Here is a 20,354-nt window from a genome sequence, read left to right as displayed (position 1 = left end):
TAAGGGTGCTGGGAGTTGTGGGGCGGGTATAATTGGGGGGGAAAAAAGGAAAACCACTTTGGCTCCAGTGAAAAAGCTTCCCCAAACGGGAGATAGTACGTAGAAAAGCCCCATTTTCTTTTTATTTAAATATCCTAAATATATCACGAAGGAACATACACTGCACTTTAATGGTAAAAAGATAACAAGTTTATAACATCTTATAAAAACTACCATTTAAAAGTGATCTTGTTCATTTGATATTCCCCTCCCCCAATAGCAAAATAAGTATATTAAAAAAAAAAAAAGGGTGGAGAGGAAGGGTAGGAGGGATTGTTAAGATAAAAGCCCCATGGCCACAGCAGAGGCAAAGAGCGTCTGGGGAGAGGGTTACAGGTTGTGACGGACTCCATGCCTCATTTAACCCTCCACTGTCAAGCCATGGGGCACAATCAGTAGCTAAGTGATGACAAGAGGCTGTTAGGGGTGGACAGAAGAGACTTGGGGTGCTGGGAAGGGCAGGGCTGGCCACCTAGGAACTGGCCCACTCTTCCCCAGGTCCCAATTTCCACCTCCTGGTCTCTGAGAGCCTGTCCTGTCTCCCTTTCCCTTCACTCCCAACACACCTGAGGCATCTTTCCAGTGCTAGACCCCACCCCAGCAAGGAGGGCGGGGCATCGGGCCCAGGAGCCTTTGCAGCGGTCTTAGTCTGTGGTTTCCCTGGGGTATAGGTGGGGCTCCTGGGTCCTCTGGGCCCTACGTCACTCGTCACTCCTTTGACCTCTTTGCTCCTCTCCACACACATCAACAGCCCCAGAATACCAGCACCTGGACAACTGAACTAACCACCTGCTCCTGAGTTTCTCCCACACCCGATCCTCGGCGGGGGCGGTTCTGGATGGCCCTTTGCACAGACGTTCAGAAGTGCCCTTTCTCCCACCCACCCAGGCAGGAAGCTGCAGGCTGCAGGGGGCCAGGGCACATTCTGACCTAAACACACACTCACACAAGGTAAGGGCACAGATCACTCATGTGAGTCTCTCCACTCACAACCCCACCCTAAACAGATTAGCTGCAAGTGGCAGGGGGAGAGGCCTCTCACTTTCAAAGCCACTCTTGGGAGGACAGTTTTCTAAATGTATCCTCCTTCCCAGAATATATTCCCAGAGGTGCATGAGAGACAAATTCCAGCCCCGCAGAGCCCTTAAAAAGGAAGGGGGCTGGCTCCCACGGAGAAAGATGCTCTGCCTGCAGGAACCACAGGGCAAATCCAAGGACTGAGGTCCAGGTCCTGGACCACCTCAGATGGGAGTGCCAGCATAACGGCAGACACATTCCCAGCGTCTCCCCCAAGGCTCTTGATGCCATCAGGGACCATCTAAAGGGTGCCAAGCCTCTTTTCTTCTCCCCTGAAATCCTCACCACTCGGAGGTACAGACGACCGCCCCCTGCCCCCATCTCCTCTGGAACAGGTAACAGTTGGGAGTATGCTGCGATTCTCTACATTTTCTGGGAAATGCAATCATACCTTCTGGAGGTTGCCATCTCAGATCCCCACTGACAACCTGGTCAGGTTCACCCAGTCTCCATGATTACTCACCCCACAGGTCAGGGCAGGCCCAGTGGGGGTCAACCAAACCCCCAAAACCTCCCATAAGACCCTTTCCTTAGCAGGAACAGTTTTTTATTTCACTTTTAAAAAATTCATGTTCACAAGCCCTGGCTTGGGTTAGGAACACCCTAACCACCAGCCTGCTGAATCAATCTTAAAAAACCCTCTAAAACAAAGCCCTCCAGTCCCCTAAATTGAGTTCCCCAGCTCCTGCCGGAACCTCAAGCACCCTTCAGGTTTGGGGGAGGGGGGAGAGGATGTTTTATGCTCATCCTCCCCTAAGTTGAGGGCCAAAGAAGGGTTTGGCTCAATAATATGCCATCTCCAAGCATACAAACATGAACACTCACATACCAGACACACACACACACCCCTGATCACTTTTTTGGGGGTGGATAGGGTAGTGGTGTTGGAGCAGAGAGGAGCAAAGAATATGGTTAAGAATAAAACCTACGTTAGGTTTCTTCCTCAGTCCTTTCTCTGCTGCACTTCCTCCCCCCAGTTCTTTGTTGGGTAGGGATGGCCATCAAGAAGGAAGCCAAGACCTTGTTCTTTGGGACCACAGGCCAGACCCCTACTTCCTCTACCTGAATATAGTGATAGGACTTGGGCAGGGGGAACCGCTCCTCCTGCTCAAGGGGCATCTCAGGGGACACCAAATCCCTTTGTTACTTCAACAGTTGTTACTCAACTTGGGACTAGTCTTGGGTTGTTTCTAAGAGGGCACAAGGAGAGAGAACCCATTTTGACATCCATGACTCCCTGTCAACACCTCTGTCTGGCTTAGGAGTCAATGGCAGCGAGGTAGCCACAAACTATCTCCAAGATCAACTTCCCAAAGAGAGAAACAAAGGGCTTCATGGGCCACTCTCACCCAAGTTTCCTCCCAAAGGCACTTGAGCTGACCCCATTAGGTACCAGTGTGGCATGGGCCATCACCACACCCATGGGCACAACTCTCGCTCTTCCCTGGAGGAGATAAGAGGCACCTGGCCACTCTGCTTGGATCCAGCCCTTGTCTGCTCCTCCCCCCATTCTTCCTTTTGTCCCTACAGTGTATGAGGCCAAAGTAAGCTCAGCTGCCGTCCCTGATCCTGTTCTCCTTCAAACAGGAAGTGAGGTGCAGGGCTGTGGAACATTGAGGATCAACTGCAACTAAAAACTCCATTTTGGGGGAGGGCTGGACAAGCCGTAGTCCCTAGTTTGAACTAGGACTCTCTGCCTCCAGATTACCTGTATCCACAGTGCACCTGCTGAAATTGCTTTTGGATAAACAAAAACAAGAACAGAACAGACAGACAAACCCCTCTCCCCAATCTTTTCCATTTCAGCTGCCAGCTGTAGTCCAAGGTTGTGAGAGCCACACTTCAGTCTTGGTCCTGTACCTTGAGTCCCCACCATGACCAGAGCCAAGGGTCCAGGGACTAGCTTCCCTACCCAGGAATGCTGGAGGAACTCCCCCGAGATACTCATAGTCTCAGATTATTTACAGAGCTCAGGCTCTGGGGCCACTGTCCCCGGAAGCACTCTTCTGGTCTCCTGGGTCCACTCCTCCAGGAGGGGGACAGGTACAGACGGGGTGGTGGTGGGACCATCAGACCAGAGGGGATGCGCTCTTCAGTAGATTCTTCTGATCACTCCCACCACCCAGGGCCCCTTGCGCCTATAGAGAAAACTGCCCGTCGGAAGTCTTGGACTGGCACCCTTGGCACATCCGTTTGTGTCTGAGTAATCGATCTGTCCGAGAAAAACACTGAGAAGAAAGGGAGGGTTAAGTGCCTGAGAGGAGAAACTCTACCTGTAGGCTACATCTGTCTTCCCCACTCAGGAGGCACACACCGTCCCATTCTGCACCACCTCAGCACGTACCCAGGTGGCACAAGTACACACGGTTAGGAACTCAAGCTCTGGAGTCTGAGTCCTGGCTCTACCACTGAGCAGCTGTGTGACCTTGGGCAAGTGAGCTGACAGCCCTGAATCTGTAAACTCTTCTGTAAAATGGGGCTAAAAGTACTTCCTCACAGAGGAGCGGCTTTCTTTATCACATATTTATTGAGTATCTATCTCAAGGCAGGTCCAGTTCCTGGGGCTGGGGACAGAGTGGAGAACCAGAGAGACAAAGCCTCTGTCTCAGGGAGCTTCGTTCTAGCGTTCTGAAGGTTCAATGCAAGAGCGTGGAGCACAGCTGGAGACCCAGCAAAGCCTTCAGAAAGTCCTAGCTGTTAGTGTTTCTCATCTCTTGTTCTTGTCTCGTTTTGGTCCTGGCTCTTCTATTCTCATTGGATCAGATACTGACCCCCAGGGCAGAGATTCTCTCCCCTCCTCCAAAGTGCACCAGCTCTGAAGTTCAGTTGAATCCCAGCTCTGCCCTTGATCTGCTGTGTCCTTGAGAAACTTAGCTCCCTGAACCTCAATTTCCCCATATGTGAAACGAACACAACACAGCTGCCTTATGGAGTTAATATGAGGATTAAATAAAATAATCTATATCAAGTATGCTCTCACAGTGCCTGGCACAGAGTAAGTACTCTAGAAATACTGCTATTATTATTATTATTATTACTACAATTATTCTAATGGCCCCTCCCCATGGTCAGTTGCATAAGACCAGAGATACCCCTCACCCTGAGGTACTAACTCTATCGTGGCCAGGAATGCCAGGTGGCCCCTTGTCAGGCAGGGAGTTCTCGGGGTTCTTGGGGAAGGAAGAGTCTGTGCACAGGGGTGGATGGCTGACACGTGAGCTTACCTGATGACACCGTTCACACTGGTAGGGCTTTTCCCCACTGTGTACACGCTTGTGGCGCTCCAGGTGGTACTTCTGGATGAAGCGCATATCACATATATCACACTCAAATGGCTTCTCGCCTGGCCCAGGTGGAGACAGAAGTTAATGTCAGAAGGTATACCTGGCAGGGGCCTCATTCCAGGTATTTTCCCAGAAATTTTAACTTTTAGCAATGTGTAGACATCTAATGGGGAAGGGTCCTCAAAGATGTTGGTCTTAGTGACACTAGATACAGAGCCAGGCAATCTCTCTACCTCATTCACGTACCTTCTTCCTCTATGTCTAATACTTACTCTTTAAAATAAACCCAACAAGAGCTACACACGCAATACAAACCACAGACTATTCTCTCGCTTTGAATATGAGCAAGAGACTTACCGGTATGAATAAGGATGTGCCTCTTGAGGTGGTAACTGCTCCTAAATGCTCCAAAGCAGTGTTCACAAACAAAATTTTTGGGAATCTTTACTTGAAAAGAGCCATTTTGTTCCACTACCACCACCTGGGGGCAAGAATCAGGCAGGTCACAAGGCTGTCCCTCTGCCCCCTTCTGCTCCGGGTCTGCTTCCAGCTGTGGCATGAAGCTACCTCTCCACTGCTGTCCTCCCCCCTCCCCTTAGGGTTAAGAGGCCCTCTGGGGAAGGAGGCAGGGTGCCTGAGCAGTCTGCCTCATCAAACCCCACACTCTGAATGCAACGGGGGTGGGGGGTTGGGAGTCGGCCTGCCCTCTGCCACAGGACCACATGCTCCCTACACCTTCTTCCTTTCCCAAGGATGTTCTGCAGAGGGCAGAGACAGCTACCAAAGTGGTCCTTGGAGGAATTCAGGGAGACACACTCACTGCCTATGAAGGACCAAAATATCCAGGGAAAGCTGCAGGGTGAGCCATAGGGGAAGAAGAGAATTATCCCATTACCAAACTATACCAGTGTGGGGATTACCCCATTACCTGCCTTTTTAACAGTCTTTTTTGAATGAGAGGCCTCGGCCAAGCTGTCATCATCTTTGCGGCTCCTGGACTTATCGCTCTCTTTTCGGTGGCCCTTTGAACACAAATCGAGTCTAAACTCACAGTCCATCTCGGAACACAAGAGAGGAGAAATGCTGCTTTCAAACACTTTGTATATGAGAGTAAGCCACCTGCCCCAAAGGCTTAGAAAAAGTACTCCTCCGAGTCCTCTCCAGTACTCCGATGTGAAGGGGTTGTAGGTACAGAGAAGACCCTCCTTAGCTCTCTGAAATACCCATGTTCGTCCAGTCCCCAGCTGGATCCCTTTCCCCACTTCTCTAAACAGAAGCACTGAGGAATCAAAGCTTGGCATCTCCTGGCAGAGAGCTGGGCCACCCGACCCCCAGGTGCCGCAATGGACTCAAGCGCTGTACCTGACTCGAGCACCTCAGCACATCAGGGCTACCTGCCCGCTCTCCATTCTCGGCCTGCTTGCTGGCAATCTGGCTCAGCATCATCTTCTTGCTGGCTGCAGTGGGAACCAAACTCACACCTGCTAGGCCTTCACAAGCCAGGAGACTTGCCTAAGTTGAAAGGAGATGAGGTGTCAGGTCACCTGGCAGGGCAGGGCACAAACAGGCTGCCATCCCCTATAGAACTACCTTTTACACCCAGCTACAAACTGCTTCTCTCTAGGGAGGGTCCCTCGTCACTGCAAAACCCTGCTTCCTGGGGTCAGCCCCATGGCTGAGTGGATAAGTTCGCGTGCTCCACTTGGGCAGCCCAGGGTTTCGCCAGTTCGGATCCTGGGCGCAGACCTAGCACTGCTCATCAAGCCAAGCTGAGGCGGCATCCCACATAGCAGAGTCAGAAGGACGTACAAGCAGTATATACAGCTATGTACTGGGGGGTTTTGGGGAGAAGGAAAGAAAAAGAAGATTGGCAACAGATGTTAGCTCAGGTGCCAATCTTAAAAAAAAAAAACCACCCCTGCTTCCTTCAAGAGTCCTCCCTAACTCATCTCACCAAGAACTAGTTACTTAGTCAGCCATCAACATTTAGGATACAGATCAAGTGAATAATCAAGCTATTAGCGACACTTTTGTCATTAGCACTGTGCTAGGTACAGTGTACTGTGTGTGTGTGTCTACACAATACTTCAAAGTATTTCCAGGTCTTGTGAGCAGGCATGAGGGTCTGTCCTGCTCTCAACAAGAAATGGGAAATTTCTGGGGAAACTTCCTCCTTCTTCTCTCAGTGGCACTCAGCATCACATAGCCCACTTCTGACTGGCAGACCTCATTGGTGCCAACTATCTATCCTCTCAGGTCCCACAAATATGTTTATCAGTAAAATTAGGTCATTTCTCCCTTTAGATTTTAAATTCCCTGAGTGTTGTCAATTATAACAGATATAAAAATTAAACCACTTGGAAGGACTTTGGAGTTGAATATACAATTTGCTTGACCCCCCAGGCCATTTATATGTGTGCATATCCAGATTTCTTCACATTCCCTGCTCTACATATAGTTGAAAAATTACTTAAGCAAGGTATGTTTAAGAAAGCTTTCTCTTTTCACTGCTACATTCTCCAAGCTGACTTGGTTTAGCCAGCACTAGAGAATATACTTTTCTTACTGAAAAAACACTTTTAAGAACTAGTTGGTCAGCATATTTCCATGAGTGATTTACAAAGAAATTCTTTTTAGATGGTCAGTATATCCTGGGACCCCTTCTCTCCCCTTCAAAGACTTTGGATTGATAGGTTTAGAGGTAACAAAAAATTTAGCTTTGCTATTTGCACTGTATAATCTTGGGCAAATTACTCCACCTCTTTAAGCCTCAGTTTCTTTAAATGCAAAATGTTTATTCACAGTATCTATCCGACTTACAAGGCCGATGAGACTTAAACTAAGATGTAAAATGCTTATCAATGCCCAGTACAAAGTCCGTGATTAGTGAAACGCAGTCTTCCCAGAACAAGAGTGAATATACGACGCTGTGAAGTGGGTTGCAGACAAAGGAAGAAGAAACTGAAGGGCTCCTACTCTGCATGGAAAGGAGGAAGCTGTGCGTGCAGCTGGAAGAAAGCCACTTATATTATCATCAGGCTGCCATCTTGGTGAGACTGGTAGGGGAGGGTCCCTGGAAGAAAGCTGGGAGAAACTCTGGGGATGTGAGCACTTGGCTTTTCTACCCACACAGCTACAACAGCCTATCTGGTCATCCTGTCTCTCCAATCCATCCAGTACCCCCACAATGACAAGTGCCTTCTAAATACACTGATCTGGCATCATTCCGCTGCTCAACACTCTTCAGAGAGAGTTTCCACTCCCTACAAAGTCTAATTCCTTATCAAGGTATAAAAAGTCCTTGAGTTATATTCCACTCACTTCTCCAGGAAACAACTCTCTCATCCTAACTTTTCCGTCCATCACTGTCTGTCCTATTGCCTAACCACCCCCCATTTGAACCCTTTTCTCCGTAACTAGCCAACTACCTACAGAGCTTCTCACCTCATCATTCTCCCTGCCTCTAAGCCTCTGCCCACACAGTTCTCCTTGTCTGAATGCCCCGTTCTGCTTGTTTAGCTAGCAAAATCCCATGCATCCTTCAAGCTTCATCTTTTCATCCAGGCAGCTGTATCATTCTCTCCTCTGCAGCGCACATACCTCTATTATTGCACATTCCTTCAATCAATGGATTCCCTGAGTCTCTACCTACTAGCCAGCCGCTATGCAAGGTGTTGTGAATACAAAGATAAATAATAAACTTGTGTCTCCATCTCCCCCCACCTCAACTAGCCTAGAAGCTTGCTGGGGACAGGGACGATCTTATTAATCTTTGTATCCCCAGCACAATGCCCTGCATGTAACAGGAGCCCAATAAATTCCTGTTGAAAAAAACAAACGAGGCATTCACCAGACTGTTCACTCCCTCATGCCCCTCAGCACTTAAGGTATGCAGGGTAAATTGAGTACATGTTGCTTTGCAAATGTCCCATCAGTGCCTGTGATGCAGTATAGCCTACCTCCTTCATTTGACTGGAAGCTCCCTGAAGGCAGGGGCTGTGGCCTGTCTCCTTTCCTTCCTCTAGATCTCCCCCTGGTGCTTAATACAGAGCTTGGCTCACTGGGTTGGTCAATGTGTTGACTAAGGCAGCGTTCAAGAGAGAAACTGCAAACACGCTTCCCAGTGATCTTGAAGGAGGAGGACTCTAGAGCTTTTTACCTGAGCCATGCTGATTTCTCACTTAAAGCAACCCAAAAGTTCAGGAGTTTCTTGATCCACCTTTCCTTAAGACACTTTCGTTTGAAGAACTGTCACCAAATCACTGTAACAACTCCTTTGTGTCCTTTCAGTCCTGCTGCCATATTGAACTGCCTTTGTCTTCAAATAGAATTTAGTGTCCTCCAAAGGGAAGATAGCTGTTCCAAGAATCCCCGGTCTCCACTTGGCTCCTGCCTAACGTCTGAAGAAAAAGAGTCTGCCAGTCTTCGTCTTCCAACTGAATTCTGTCGATGAAGTTCCCGATCTGTTTCAGCAACCTGAAACCAGAAAGGGAGATGGGACTATTAGGTACAAAATCCTCAGGCCATACGACCTGTAGTGGGCTGAATCTGTTTTTTCTTTTTTGCCGGGCGCTCTCTTCGAAGCTCAGAAAGAGGACATTAGTCAAGAAGAGTTTTCTTTCTGGGTCAACAGAAGAAACTGGTCTCCTGGGCAAGGAGGGGCGGCCAACAGGAGCAAAAGTAACTGAAGCCTCCTCTGGAGAAACTGCAATAGGCAACTGCTAGGATTTGCCAGCAGGAAATGGAAGAAGGGGGCGGAGGCCCTTCGGGGCTTTTGCGGCGAGTGGGCCGGCCCGCGGAGCGCGCACTCTATTGAGGCGGCTGCAATTGGGGTGGAGAAACGCTCAGGGGCGATCGCTGGGCGCTCGGGGAGCGGGCAGAAACCCGACAGGCAGTGCGCGCCCGGGCCGCCCCACATGTGCGCGTTCTCCGAATCCTCCTGAAGGTACGGAAACTCGCTACGGAGGGGGAAGGCAGACAGGCGAAGCGCGGCGCTGCGCATCCCCTCCCTCCCTCCAGCCAGCCAGCCTGCCAGCCAGCCAGCCAGCCAGCCGCTGCGCCCGCCGCACGAACCCACAGGAGAGCCCGAGAGCGCGGAGCAGCGCGCGAGGTGCGTGCTCGCGCCCGCGTCCCCTCCGAACAAGCCCCCTCTCCTGGGCCGGGGACGCGGTCGGGCTGGAGGACGCGCGGGCGGAGGGCAGTGCGCGCGCCCCTTCCCTCCCGGCGAGCCCCCTCCCTTCGCCACGCGCCCCTCCTCCCTTCCCCTCCCCCTTCCCGCGCGGCGCCCCACGGCCTGCGAGCTGCCCCAGCGCTGCCGTCTGACCGCACGACGCTGCGCGCCCTGGGGCGTGCTCCTACCTGCCAGGCGCGGCCTCCTGCTGTCGCCCCTGCCGCGGCGCGTCCTCTAGGCCCCAGCACCCCGTGCCAACCCCGTGGCCGCCGCTGCCCCCGCCGGGACCGAGGCAAGTTTACAAACACCAACCCGGGGCCCGTTTCCCCGGAAGCACTTCCCCCTCCCCCTCGTCCTCTTCGCCGAGCAGCAACATCCACTTCCGGGCTCGGGAGCCGGGACGGGCGGGGGCAGTCAGAAAGGGGGTGAGGCTGGGGACGCACAGAGGGGGTGCAGCTGGTGTGTGGGCGGGGCCGGCGCGCGGACGGACGGGAAGGGGGCGGGCCGGCAGTACGGCGCGTGCGCCGTCTTGCGGGCGCGCCCCGGTGGCCATCTTGACTGAGGGCAGGAACGAAGGCTTTGCAAAGGTTGTTCGCTGGTTGCTCGTTGAGAGGTTTTGCTAGGTGAGCTGGTTCAGACTCCTTGAAAAAGCGCCATCAGTCTCCCTTCCTTGCGGACGTTATCCCTGTCGCTTCTGATCCTGGAGCCCCATATAAGGCCAGAATAGTTCATACCTGGCCTTTTCAGGCCCAGATGTGCAGATTCTGGGGTCGCCCCGTTAGCTGGGAGAGGAGTTAACTTTTTTGCACACTCCGGCTGAGTGCGCTCAGCCCCAGTCTGAAAATGGGTGCCCTGGCCGCGGTGTGCGACCCCGAAGTCAGTCTGGTTACTTTATGCCGCTTCCCCTTTATTCCAGACCGTCCAGCGTCTAACACTGGCCTGGCCTGGTAAAAGCCCCAGGACTCCCCTCGGTAGGAGACTGTAGTCTTGTTGCAGACTTGACGACGCAGGGTGGTCCCTAGACCCGGTTGCACTAGGAAAATGGAAACTTGAGCCTTTCTGCAAATTCTACCCCAACTTTAGCTGGTGGGGAGGGGTCCTGCCAAAGATGGACTATGCCAAGTGCGCTTGATGGAAAGAAATTTCGATTCCATTTAGGCCCCAGCTTCTGCTGTAGGTGCTTTCAGGTTGCGAGTTAGGAGAATTAATGGGGATACCAAAAGAAAAAAAAATCTTTATTTATGAAAGAAGACAATTTCCAGACGCTGTTTGTACACAGATTTCATTTCCCTGAGTTCTCCATGTTTTGAGCCATTGTCATTGTGCTCTTAGGATCATCATAAAATTGAGATAAAATGGAGATAGAGAAAAGTAATCAGAAGTGTCTTTAATTTTTAAAAAATTAGCTTATACTTATTTTAATAAATCCACAGAACACAAAAGAATAAAAAGCAGAAAATGTTTGGTTTCTCCCTTTACTATCCCATGCTCATAAGGTAGTCACTTTTATCAGTTTGGTGTGTATACCTCCAGGTTTTTTTCTGTGTTCATACAAAAATATATATTTTTTATCCAGAACACACTTCTTGAGCACCTATAATGCACCAGGACCCTGTGCCAACCTAAGAGTGTATCTTAGACATCTTCTAAGTCAGTTCATATTTTTTAAATTGTTGCGTAGTATCCAAACTTATGTTTGTATTTTAATTTGCCTGGACCCAACCTGATGAACATTTAGGTTAGTTTCAGGTTTTTTTGTTTTGTAAACAATGCCATAATGAACATCCTTCTATAATTATCCTTTTGCATCTATAGATAGATTTGTAGAGAGGATATTTGCATTTTAAGTTTTTAATAGATTCTGTGAAATTGAATTTCAGAAGTTTGTACCAGTTTGCATGCTTACTCAGAGCCATGTGTGAATGTTCACAATTCCTGCAACCTTGGCAATACTGGACGCTGTGAATTATTATTATTTTTTTTTTTTGAGGAAGATTAGCCCTGAGCTAACATCTGCTGCCAGTCCTCCTCCTTTTGCTGAGGAAGACTGGCCCTGAGCCCATCTGTGCCCATCCTCCTCTACTTTATATGTGGGACGCCTTCCACAGCATGGCTTGCCAACCGGTACCATGTCCGCACCTGGGATTGGAACCGGTGAACCCCGGCCCACTGAAGTGGAACGTGTGCACTTAACTGCTGTGCCACCCAGCCGGCCCATGAACTTTTTATACAGTTGCCAGTTTGATAGGTGAAAAATAGTAATTTCATTGTTTTTTTTTAAATTTCTTTTCTGTGAGGAAGGTAGGCCCTGAGATAATATCTGTTGTCAATGTTCCTGTTTTGCTTGAAGAAGATTGTTGCTGAGCTAACCTGTGTGCCAGTCTTCCTCTATTTTATGTGAGACACCGCCACAGCATGTCTTGAAGAGCAGTGCTAGGTCCGTGCCCAGGATCTGAACCTGTGAACCTCTGGCCATGCACAGCAGAACATGCGAACTTAACCACTGTGCCACTGGGCTGCCTCCAGTAATTTCATTGTTTTAATTTGCATGTTATTAATAGTGAGGTTGAGCATCTCGTTGGTTTTTGACCATTTTAATTTTTTTTTTGAGCTGCTTGTTCATATTTTTTGCCCAGTAAGGAAAAAAGTAGATCATTTTGTCCATTTCTTATTGGTTGGTAGAGATCTTCTCTGTTACATTAACTTTTTATTTGTCATATGCATTTAAAATATTTTCTCTTAGTTTTTCATTTATCTTTCAACTTTTTTTTTAGAACAAAAGTTATGCTTTATGGGAAAATATTTGAAACATTCCAATCAAAGATAGAAACAAGACAAGAATGTGTACCATCAAAACTAATATTCTGCTAGAGCTCCTGGCCACCCAAAAGTGTCATTATTTTCATATGATGTAGACGTCTACAGAAAGAATCGATTGACAAAATACTAAAACTAGTGAGTTCAGCAACATGGTCCGATGTAAGATTAACAAACAAAAATTGTATAAATAAAATATAAGAACAATAACGAACCATAAAAATGTCATAGAATAAATGATCTCATAATAAGAAATATTACATTTTTAGAAATAGAGTTAACAGGAAACTGCAAGTTGTATATTAAGAAAGTGAGACTATTTTAGTGAAAGACAAAAAGGGCTTGGTTATATGTCCGTGAATAGGAAGACTTACTGTTGTAGAGATACAAGTTTTTGCTCTAGATTAAGTTAAATTCTAATTCAAACAAGACTTTGCATGGAACTTAAGCTGATTTTAAAATTTAGGTAGAAAGGAATAATTGCAAGAGAAGCAGAAACCATTTTGGAAAACATTGAGTGGGTCAAATAATGAGTGGGAAAAAATAAAGCCATGAGGTATCTTTAACCACTTTAAAGGTGTCTTTCTTGACACAGAATTTTGAAAGTTTTACATAGTCAAATCTGCCTGTGGCTTTTAGGTTTTTGTGATATGCTATCTCAAGATTATAAAAAATATTTCTCTGTATTTCCTTGTGGTATTCTTATAGTTGTGTATTTTCAGTTTATGTCTTCATCTCAGCTGCAGTTCACTTTTGTGTATGGTGAGAGGTAGTGAGAACTGCCAGAATTAAAAGGGACCAACAACGTGGTGGGAGAGGTCCTAGCCCAGAAGTCAGAAAATCAGCAATCTGGGCCTTCTCCCATGTCACCTTTGGAATCTTGGACAAATTAGTTCACTCTTTCTGGCCCAAGAGTCCTCATCTTGAAAACAAGGATGAATAAATAAATAACTTTTCAGGCTAATTTCTAGCACTGCCCTGAGGATCAAATGAGATCATAGATGAGAAGACTTTGAGAAGAAAAAAAAGCCCTTTGTGAATCTTCTAAGTTGTCATTAATACAGATTTTTTGTTTATGCAAATCAAATGTAAGTGGAAATGTGGCATTATTTTTCAGTACCTGGAATAGTTGGTTGATTCACCAAGTGTTTATTTCGTGCCTTTGTGCAAGACCTTGGGAGAAGGGAGTGGAGACTCAAAAAGATGAAAACTAACATTATTTTTGTATTTAGTGCTTTACTTAAAGAAGGATAAGACTTAGGCCTCTCTCCCCAGGAATTTACCATCTGGAAGAGGAGAAGACAGAGTACCCTTAAGGAGAATTTGTGCCTCTGTGAATGTGGGTGTTGAGTCAGTGGGCTTTGTTAATAGGTACACAGCTCAGAGGTCAGTGTTTGCACTTCTCACGACAAGCTTGGCTGAAACTGCTTAAGAAGCAATGGCCTGATCCCTTTGCCCACAGGCAGGCCTCCTCCCACGTGACCTTACCTCACTTCCTTGGCACACTCTTCCCTCAGGCCCAGCCCATCTTCTTCAAATAGTAGTGTAATAATTACCGATTAGTCTTTTCCTGCACCAGCTTTCTATGGCCTTTAGGAGAGCCTGAGTGTTTTCTCTTTGAAGGCTGCCCTGGGCTAACTGAGCAGAATTAACCAGCTGGCTTTCTTCGTGACTGGTCCACTCTCTTGAGGTGAGCATGCCTTTATTTTATGCGTGGGCCTCCCTGCTGGCCAGTTAGCTGGGACACATAGGGCAGACACAGCACCCGGGTTAGTGCCGGGCTACAGAAGTAGGTACTCAGTCACTCTTTGCTGAACTAGCTGAACCTGTTCCTCTCTCTGAGAGCCAGTTGGGCTGTGTAATAAAAGTGAGCAGTATGTGGTTACCTTTGTTACCCGTTGGACCTTTTTGATGATAGTGCATCGAGGAGTTGGGAAACCACATGACCTACTAGGGCCATTCCTTGAGTCTGGCGATTTGTACATATTGAAATTCTTGTTGCCCCTTAATTCCTCCTTAATCTTTTTTGTTGCTTAAAAATAACCTTCAGGGGCCGGCCTGGTGGCTTAGTGGTTAAGTTTGCGTGCTCCACTTTGGTGGCCCAGGGGACACAGGTTCAGATCCTGGGTGCAGACCTACATACTGCTGATCAAGCCACACTGTGGCAGCATCCCACGTACAAAATACAGGAAGTTTGACACAGGTGTTAGCTCAACGACAATCTTCCTCAAGCAAAAAGAGGAAGATTGGCAACAGATGTTAGCTCAGGGCCAATCTTCCTCATCAAAAAACAAGAAACCCCCTTTATTTGAATTACATAAGTAATATGAAGTTATTGTATAAAATTATAAAAATATAGAAGTGTATAAATAAGAAAATGAAAATCTATAATTCCCAAAGCTGGAAATAACCAGAGTTAGTATTTTGAAGACTTTTTCCATCTTTTTCAGTCTTTGAAAAAAAGGATGGGGAGTGACTGCAAATAGGTAAGGGGTTTCTTTTGGAGTGATGAAAATATTCTGGAATTAAATAATGTGATTGATGCACAACTTTGTGAATATACTAAAAACCACTGAATTGTACACTTTCAAAGGGCAAACTTGATGGATGTGAATCGTATCTCAATAAAGTTGTTATTGTTCTAGAAGTGTTTGTAGATACGTACACACAATATTGTCTTTTTCCGAACTGAAGGTTGCTGCTTTCGTGCTCTTTCACTGCCAAATGTTTTAGTATATGTTTTCTTCTTCTTTTTTTTTTTCAAAGATTTTATTTTTCCTTTTTCTGCCCAAAGCCCCTGGTACATAGTTGTGTATTTTTAGTTGTGGGTCCTTCTAGTCGTGGCATGCTGCCTCAGCATGGCTTGATGAGTGGTGCCATGTCCGTGCCCAGGATTCGAACCGGCGAAACTCTGGGCCACCGAAACCCTGGGCCGCCAAAGCAGAACGTGAATACTTAACCACTTGGCCACGGGGCCAGCCCCAGCATGTGTTTTCTAAGAACATTCTCTTATACAACCACAATGCAATGATCAAATTCAGGAAATTTAACACTGGTAGAATACTAATATTTATGATGCTATTTGTAGTCAGATTCCACCAGTTATTACAATAATGTTCTTCATAGGTTTTTTCCTTCCTTATCCAGGAACTGATTTAAGATGACACATTCCTTTTGGTTTTTGTCTGTTTGTTTGTTTGTTTTTTAAAGATTGGCACCTGAGCTGACATCTGTTGCCAGTCGTCTTTCTTTTTTTTTCTTCTTCTCGCCAAAGCTCCTCAGTGCATAGTTGTGTATTCTAGTTCAGGTCTTTCTGGCTCTGCTGTGTGGGATGCTGCCTCAGCGTGGCCTGATGAGCGGTGCCATGTCTGTGCCCAGCATCCGAGCCAGTGAAACCCTGGGCCGCCAAAGTGTGTGCGCAAACTTAACCACTCGGCCATGGGGCCAGCCCCTCCTTTAAATTGTTTTTAAGGAAAAGAATTTTTACAACATTTTTCAGAGGAAAAAAGTGAAGCTTTATCCAGATTTTAGTGTTATGCTAATGTTTTTGAATGGGAGAGAGAAAGATCTAACAACATTTGAAGATTAAATAAAAAGGAAAAAAATCAGTCTAGGATGAGGAGGCAGGAGGTCAGTTAGAATCTAGGTCAGTTTGAGCAACCATTCGAAGATGGTGCTAGTCACTGAACCAGGGAACCCAAGGAGAAGAGCAGATTTGAAAGGGCTGATAGTGAGTTCACTTTTGGACCTATTGAGTGTGAAATGCCTGTGAGACTTCCAAATTAAGCAGGTGGCTTCAAGGATCTGGGCTCAGGAGAGAGGTCTGGGATGAAGGAGTCACCAGCATGTAGCCTTGGGAATGGATGACATTGTCCAGGGAGAGATGCAGAATACTGATGAGAGAGACCCTGGGATAGAACCCTCAGGGACTAGCATTTAAGGGAGGGCGAGAGGCAGGTAAAATGCAAAGGAAACCAAGAAATGGGGTAGTCATATGGAAGCCAATGGAAGAAACTGTTTCAAGATGAAATGGCAAACCAAGATAGCTCCAGAGGGGTCAAATAGGATAAAGATGAGATGTGTCCATTGGATTTGGAGGCAGGGAAGATCTTGGTGACCTTGAAGGGGGAAGCTACATGGTGGTGGGCTGAGGAAAGTGAGAGAAGAGGAAGTGAAGACAGGGAGTGGAGACAACTCTTTTAAGGAGATTGGCTGTGAAGAGGAGGTGGCTGCAGTGGGAACATGTGAGAAGTTTAAACAATTTAAAATGGTGCGAGAAAGAGGTAGCAGGAAGGGGAGTTGAAGAAATGAGAGGGGATAATCAAGAGTATCCCTGAGGGAGAAGGAGAGGAAGCCTTTAGACCAGAGATTCCAACTCAGATATCTACAGGGCCAGGCAGGTAAAGCAAATGAGAGTGGTGGGCTGGTGTGGACTGAATGAAACATAATGCAAAATTCTAAGGGCCTGTGCCCCAGTGAGCTTGTGATGGGGTTGTATGTCTTCACCCGTTGCCATGCACTTTGCAGAGCCCTCTTGTGGGAGGAATATGCCTCCTCACCCTGCCGCCCTAGGGCTTGCTTTGGTTACTAGGTTATGAGTAGATGTGCCATGTGTCAGGTCTGAGCCGAAGTTATGAGTTGATGCATGGTTTTCTCTGCCTTTTGCTCTTTTCCCTCTGCCCTGAGAATGCTGTGTCCCGGATAGGGACTATTCCTTCAGCCTGGGTCTTGGACATGAATCAGAGCTGTAACCAACTCCACCACCAGTGTAAACCATGAAAGAGAAATAAACCTCTGTTGTTGTAAGCCAATGGGACTTTTTTTTTAAAGATTTTATTTTTTTTTTATTTTTCCTTCTCCCCAAAGCCCTCCAGTACATGGTTGTATATTTTAGTTGTGGGTCCTTCTAGTGTGGTACGGGGGACACCGCCTGAGCATGGTTTGGTGAGCCATGCTAGGTCTGCACCTAGGATTCGAACTGATGAAACCCTGTGCTGCTGAAACAGAGCATGCGAACTTAACCACCCGGCCACAGGGCTGGCCCTGCCCGTAGGATTTTGAAGCCGTTAGTTACCATAGGAAAACTGACTAATACAGGAGTTCAACTAAAATAAAACTATGCTAAGATATCATTTTTTACTCAGATTAAAAAGATTCAGAAGTTGCCACAACATCCTCTGTTCCTGAGGCTGAGAATGTAGGCATTTTCATGCACTGGTACAAGCTGTGTGGATGCTGGCAGTCTTTATCAAAATTACAAATGCTGCCAGCTACGATCAAAGAGACTGAGAATTACAGGTCTGGCGAGGGTGTGGAGAAATTGGGACCCTCGTACATTGCTGATGGGAATGTAAATGGTGCAGCCAGTTTGAAAAACAGTATGGCAGTTCTGCAAAAAGTTACACATAGAGTTACCATAAGACCCACTCCTAGGTATGTGCCCAAGCGAATTGAAAACATATGCCTGCACAAAAATTTGTATGTAAAATTTCATAGCAGCGTTATTCACAACAGCCAAAAAGTGGAAGCAACCCAAATGTCCGTCAGTTTATGAATGGATGAATAAAATGTGGTAGGTCCATACAATGGAATAGTATTTGGCCATAAAAGAGAATGAAGTACTGTACTGATATGTGCTACAACATGGGTGAACCTTGAAAACATTGTGCTGAGTGAAAGAAGCCTATCACAGAAGATCACATATCGTATGTTTCCGTTTATCTGAAAACAGGCAAATCTATAGAGGCGGAAAATAGATTAGTGGTTGCCAGAGGCTGGGGGGAAGGGGGACAGGGAGTGACTGCTAATGAGTTTCTTTTTGGGGTGATGAAAATGTTCTGGAATTAGATAGTGATGATTGTTGCACAGTTTTGTTTCTATGTGAAAACGCACTGAACTGTACAATTAAAGGGATATGTTTTATGGTATGTAAATTATATCTCAATAAAGCTGTTAAATTAGAAAAAAGAATGAGGAAGTTATATATACTTCTGATAAAAGATGATAAATATGATACTGATAAAAGATGGCCCATATATTGTTAACTGAAAAACAGCAAGGTGAGAACAGTGATTTATATGCTCTCTTCTGTGTGAAAAGGGAGAAAATAAGAATATATGTTCACTTTGGTTATTATTTGCATTAAAAACTCTGAAAGGATACCCAAGAAACTAATAAAAATGGTTACCTGGGGAGGTGGAGGTGGGAATGGGGTATATGGAATGGGGTGGCAATTAGACTTTTCAGTATTGATATTTTTATATATTTTGATTTTTGAACTACCTGAATACAGGACTTAGTAAAAAATAAAACAATTGAGAAGAAAACATAATGAAGGTGAAACTATGGTCATAATAAAGGGGCAATTCCAGCTATAGGTGATTGTCACTGTTTATTAATTAGTCCCCATGTTGCTAGGTCTTCTGACTTTTTTCACAAGGAAGCTGCAAGTTTCAGTATTAACGATTACTTTTAAAAGTTTTAAAACATGCTGTGCAAACAGAACGATGTCTATGAGTAGGAGTTGGCTCCCCCTCTCCAATTTGTGACCTGGGCTTTGCACAGTGGACCTCACCAGGCCAGGCCTGTGTTCTTCTGCTCTCCACTCCCTCTAGAGGCTACCCAAGTGCTCGGCACATAGTGGATCCTGGATAAATATTGGAGAGAGGGAGGGACCCAGAGTGCAGGTAACAAAAGGTTGAGTGAGTTTTGATGGCTTTTATTTTCTCTAAGAAATCTGAAATGAGAGAAGGAAACGACGGGGAGAAGGTTGATAGGTCAATAGACTTGTGGGAAACTTTTTTTTTTTTGAAAGATTCTATTTTTCCTTTTTCTCCCCAAAGCCCCCCAGTACATAGTTGTGTATTTTTAGTTGTGGGTCCTTCTGGTTGTGCTATGTGGGACACTGCCTCAGCATGGCTTGATGAGCAGTGCCATGTCTGCGCCCAGGATTCAAACCAACGAGACACTGGGCCGCCTGCAGCAGAGCGCGCGAACTTAACCACTCGGCCACGGGGCCAGCCCCTCTGCAACTTCTATTAGTTGACTTTTGGGCCTTTTAGATTAACTCTTTTAAAGTTCTTTTCTCTTTTATTGTCCATCTTTTTATACTTTGATCTTTCTGTGTGATTTTTCTTGGCTTTGTTTTATTTCTAATTTTTCATTTCCGTTGTCATATTTTAAAAATCCTAGAGCTTCTTCTTGTCCTTCAAGTATTCCTTTTTGAAAGCAACCTGTTTTCTTTATTGATGCACTATCTTCTTGAACTTTTGAGGCTTTCTCCTGCTCCCTGTTTTTGTCTTCTTTCGGCAAATCTCTTTTGTCAGTTTGTCTGTTTATACCTCGGGGGTTCATGTTAGGGGCCTTCCTCAGGTGTCTGGTAATCCTTGGCTGGCTGGCTGCTCACATTTAAGAGCGAGGCACTAAGGCATATTGGGAGGCCCAAGTGCCTGGACAGGCCTTATTGACCGTGGGCCTCTCCAGCTAGGTGACTGGACAAGGACTGAAATAAGAGCATCAGTAGGTCTCTTCTCTGGGCCTGTTGGGGTCAGTTTTTCTGGAGAGGAATCCTTCAGGCTCCTGGCCCTGGAGAGTTTACCCCTGGCCACTGGTTCTGAATGCTGACTGTGAGAAAGAAGTTGATTCAATATGTAACTTCCTCCTAAGCCCCCTGTGTTCGGTGCAGTGCCTTATCCTCACCTTCTGCTGTGCCTGGCGTCCCTGAGTCCCGGCCTCTCTGTTTCAGATTCTCTAGAAAACAAACCTCCTGCTGCTTTGGAAGTAGGGAGAGAGGAGGGGAGTTGCCTGGCTTAAGGGCCAGGGGGAGGAGAGTGATGGTCTAACTGTACCTCATACAAGTTTTCATCTAATTTCTATGTTTTCAGCTGTGCCCCTCCCCCCTGCCTTCCAAGGTAGCTAGTGGTTTCAACCCCTGAGGCTTTCGGGGCTTCTGCCCCAACCTTTCCCGT

General features: G+C 46.7%; 2 protein-coding genes across 36 annotated transcripts in view; one reads left to right on the top strand and one right to left on the bottom strand.

Moving 5' to 3' along the window:
• Positions 1-96: 96 nt before the first annotated feature.
• ZNF740 (zinc finger protein 740) lies at positions 97-10,056 on the bottom strand. 2 transcript variants are annotated; one of them, XM_070621470.1, is made up of 7 exons: positions 9,759-10,056; positions 8,360-8,876; positions 5,763-5,912; positions 5,333-5,422; positions 4,758-4,881; positions 4,341-4,459; positions 97-3,344 (listed from the first exon to the last, which is right to left on the bottom strand). In XM_070621470.1, the coding sequence occupies exons 2-7, from the start codon at positions 8,366-8,368 to the stop codon at positions 3,255-3,257; spliced, it is 582 nt and encodes a 193-aa protein (XP_070477571.1). In that variant the 5' UTR covers positions 8,369-8,876; positions 9,759-10,056; the 3' UTR covers positions 97-3,254. The 2 variants fall into 2 exon arrangements, with proteins under 2 accessions (XP_070477571.1, XP_008531222.1); XM_008533000.2 differs by having other exon boundaries at positions 8,560-8,876.
• CSAD (cysteine sulfinic acid decarboxylase) overlaps positions 9,125-20,354 on the top strand; it is a 25,850-nt gene continuing 14,620 nt past the window's right edge. For 2 of the 34 annotated variants that reach the window (XM_070621445.1, XM_070621439.1), the window contains exons 1-3: positions 9,224-9,510; positions 9,766-9,862; positions 14,011-14,077. The gene's annotated coding sequence lies outside the window, so the exon portion shown is untranslated. Of the gene's footprint in view, positions 9,511-9,537; positions 9,863-10,050; positions 10,194-13,661; positions 14,078-14,837; positions 14,874-20,354 lie in introns of those variants that run through there. The other 32 variants (XM_070621454.1, XM_070621450.1, XM_070621453.1 and 29 more) reach the window with 28 other exon arrangements.

This window comes from Equus przewalskii, chromosome 5, assembly GCF_037783145.1.
Source record: "Equus przewalskii isolate Varuska chromosome 5, EquPr2, whole genome shotgun sequence".
Classification (NCBI taxonomy): Eukaryota; Metazoa; Chordata; class Mammalia; order Perissodactyla; family Equidae; genus Equus; species Equus przewalskii.
This window is presented reverse-complemented; position numbering and strand designations above follow the sequence as displayed.

What these genes read in the sequence shown, in the direction of transcription:
- ZNF740 (XM_070621470.1), bottom strand. An exon ending in CAAAAAAGACTGTTAAAAAG is followed by an intron (nt 4,882 to 5,332) that starts GCAGGTAATGGG and finishes TCTTGCCCCCAG; the next exon opens with GTGGTGGTAGTGGAACAAAA. An exon ending in AGTGTGAACGGTGTCATCAG is followed by an intron (nt 3,345 to 4,340) that starts GTAAGCTCACGT and finishes CTTTCTTCTCAG; the next exon opens with TGTTTTTCTCGGACAGATCG.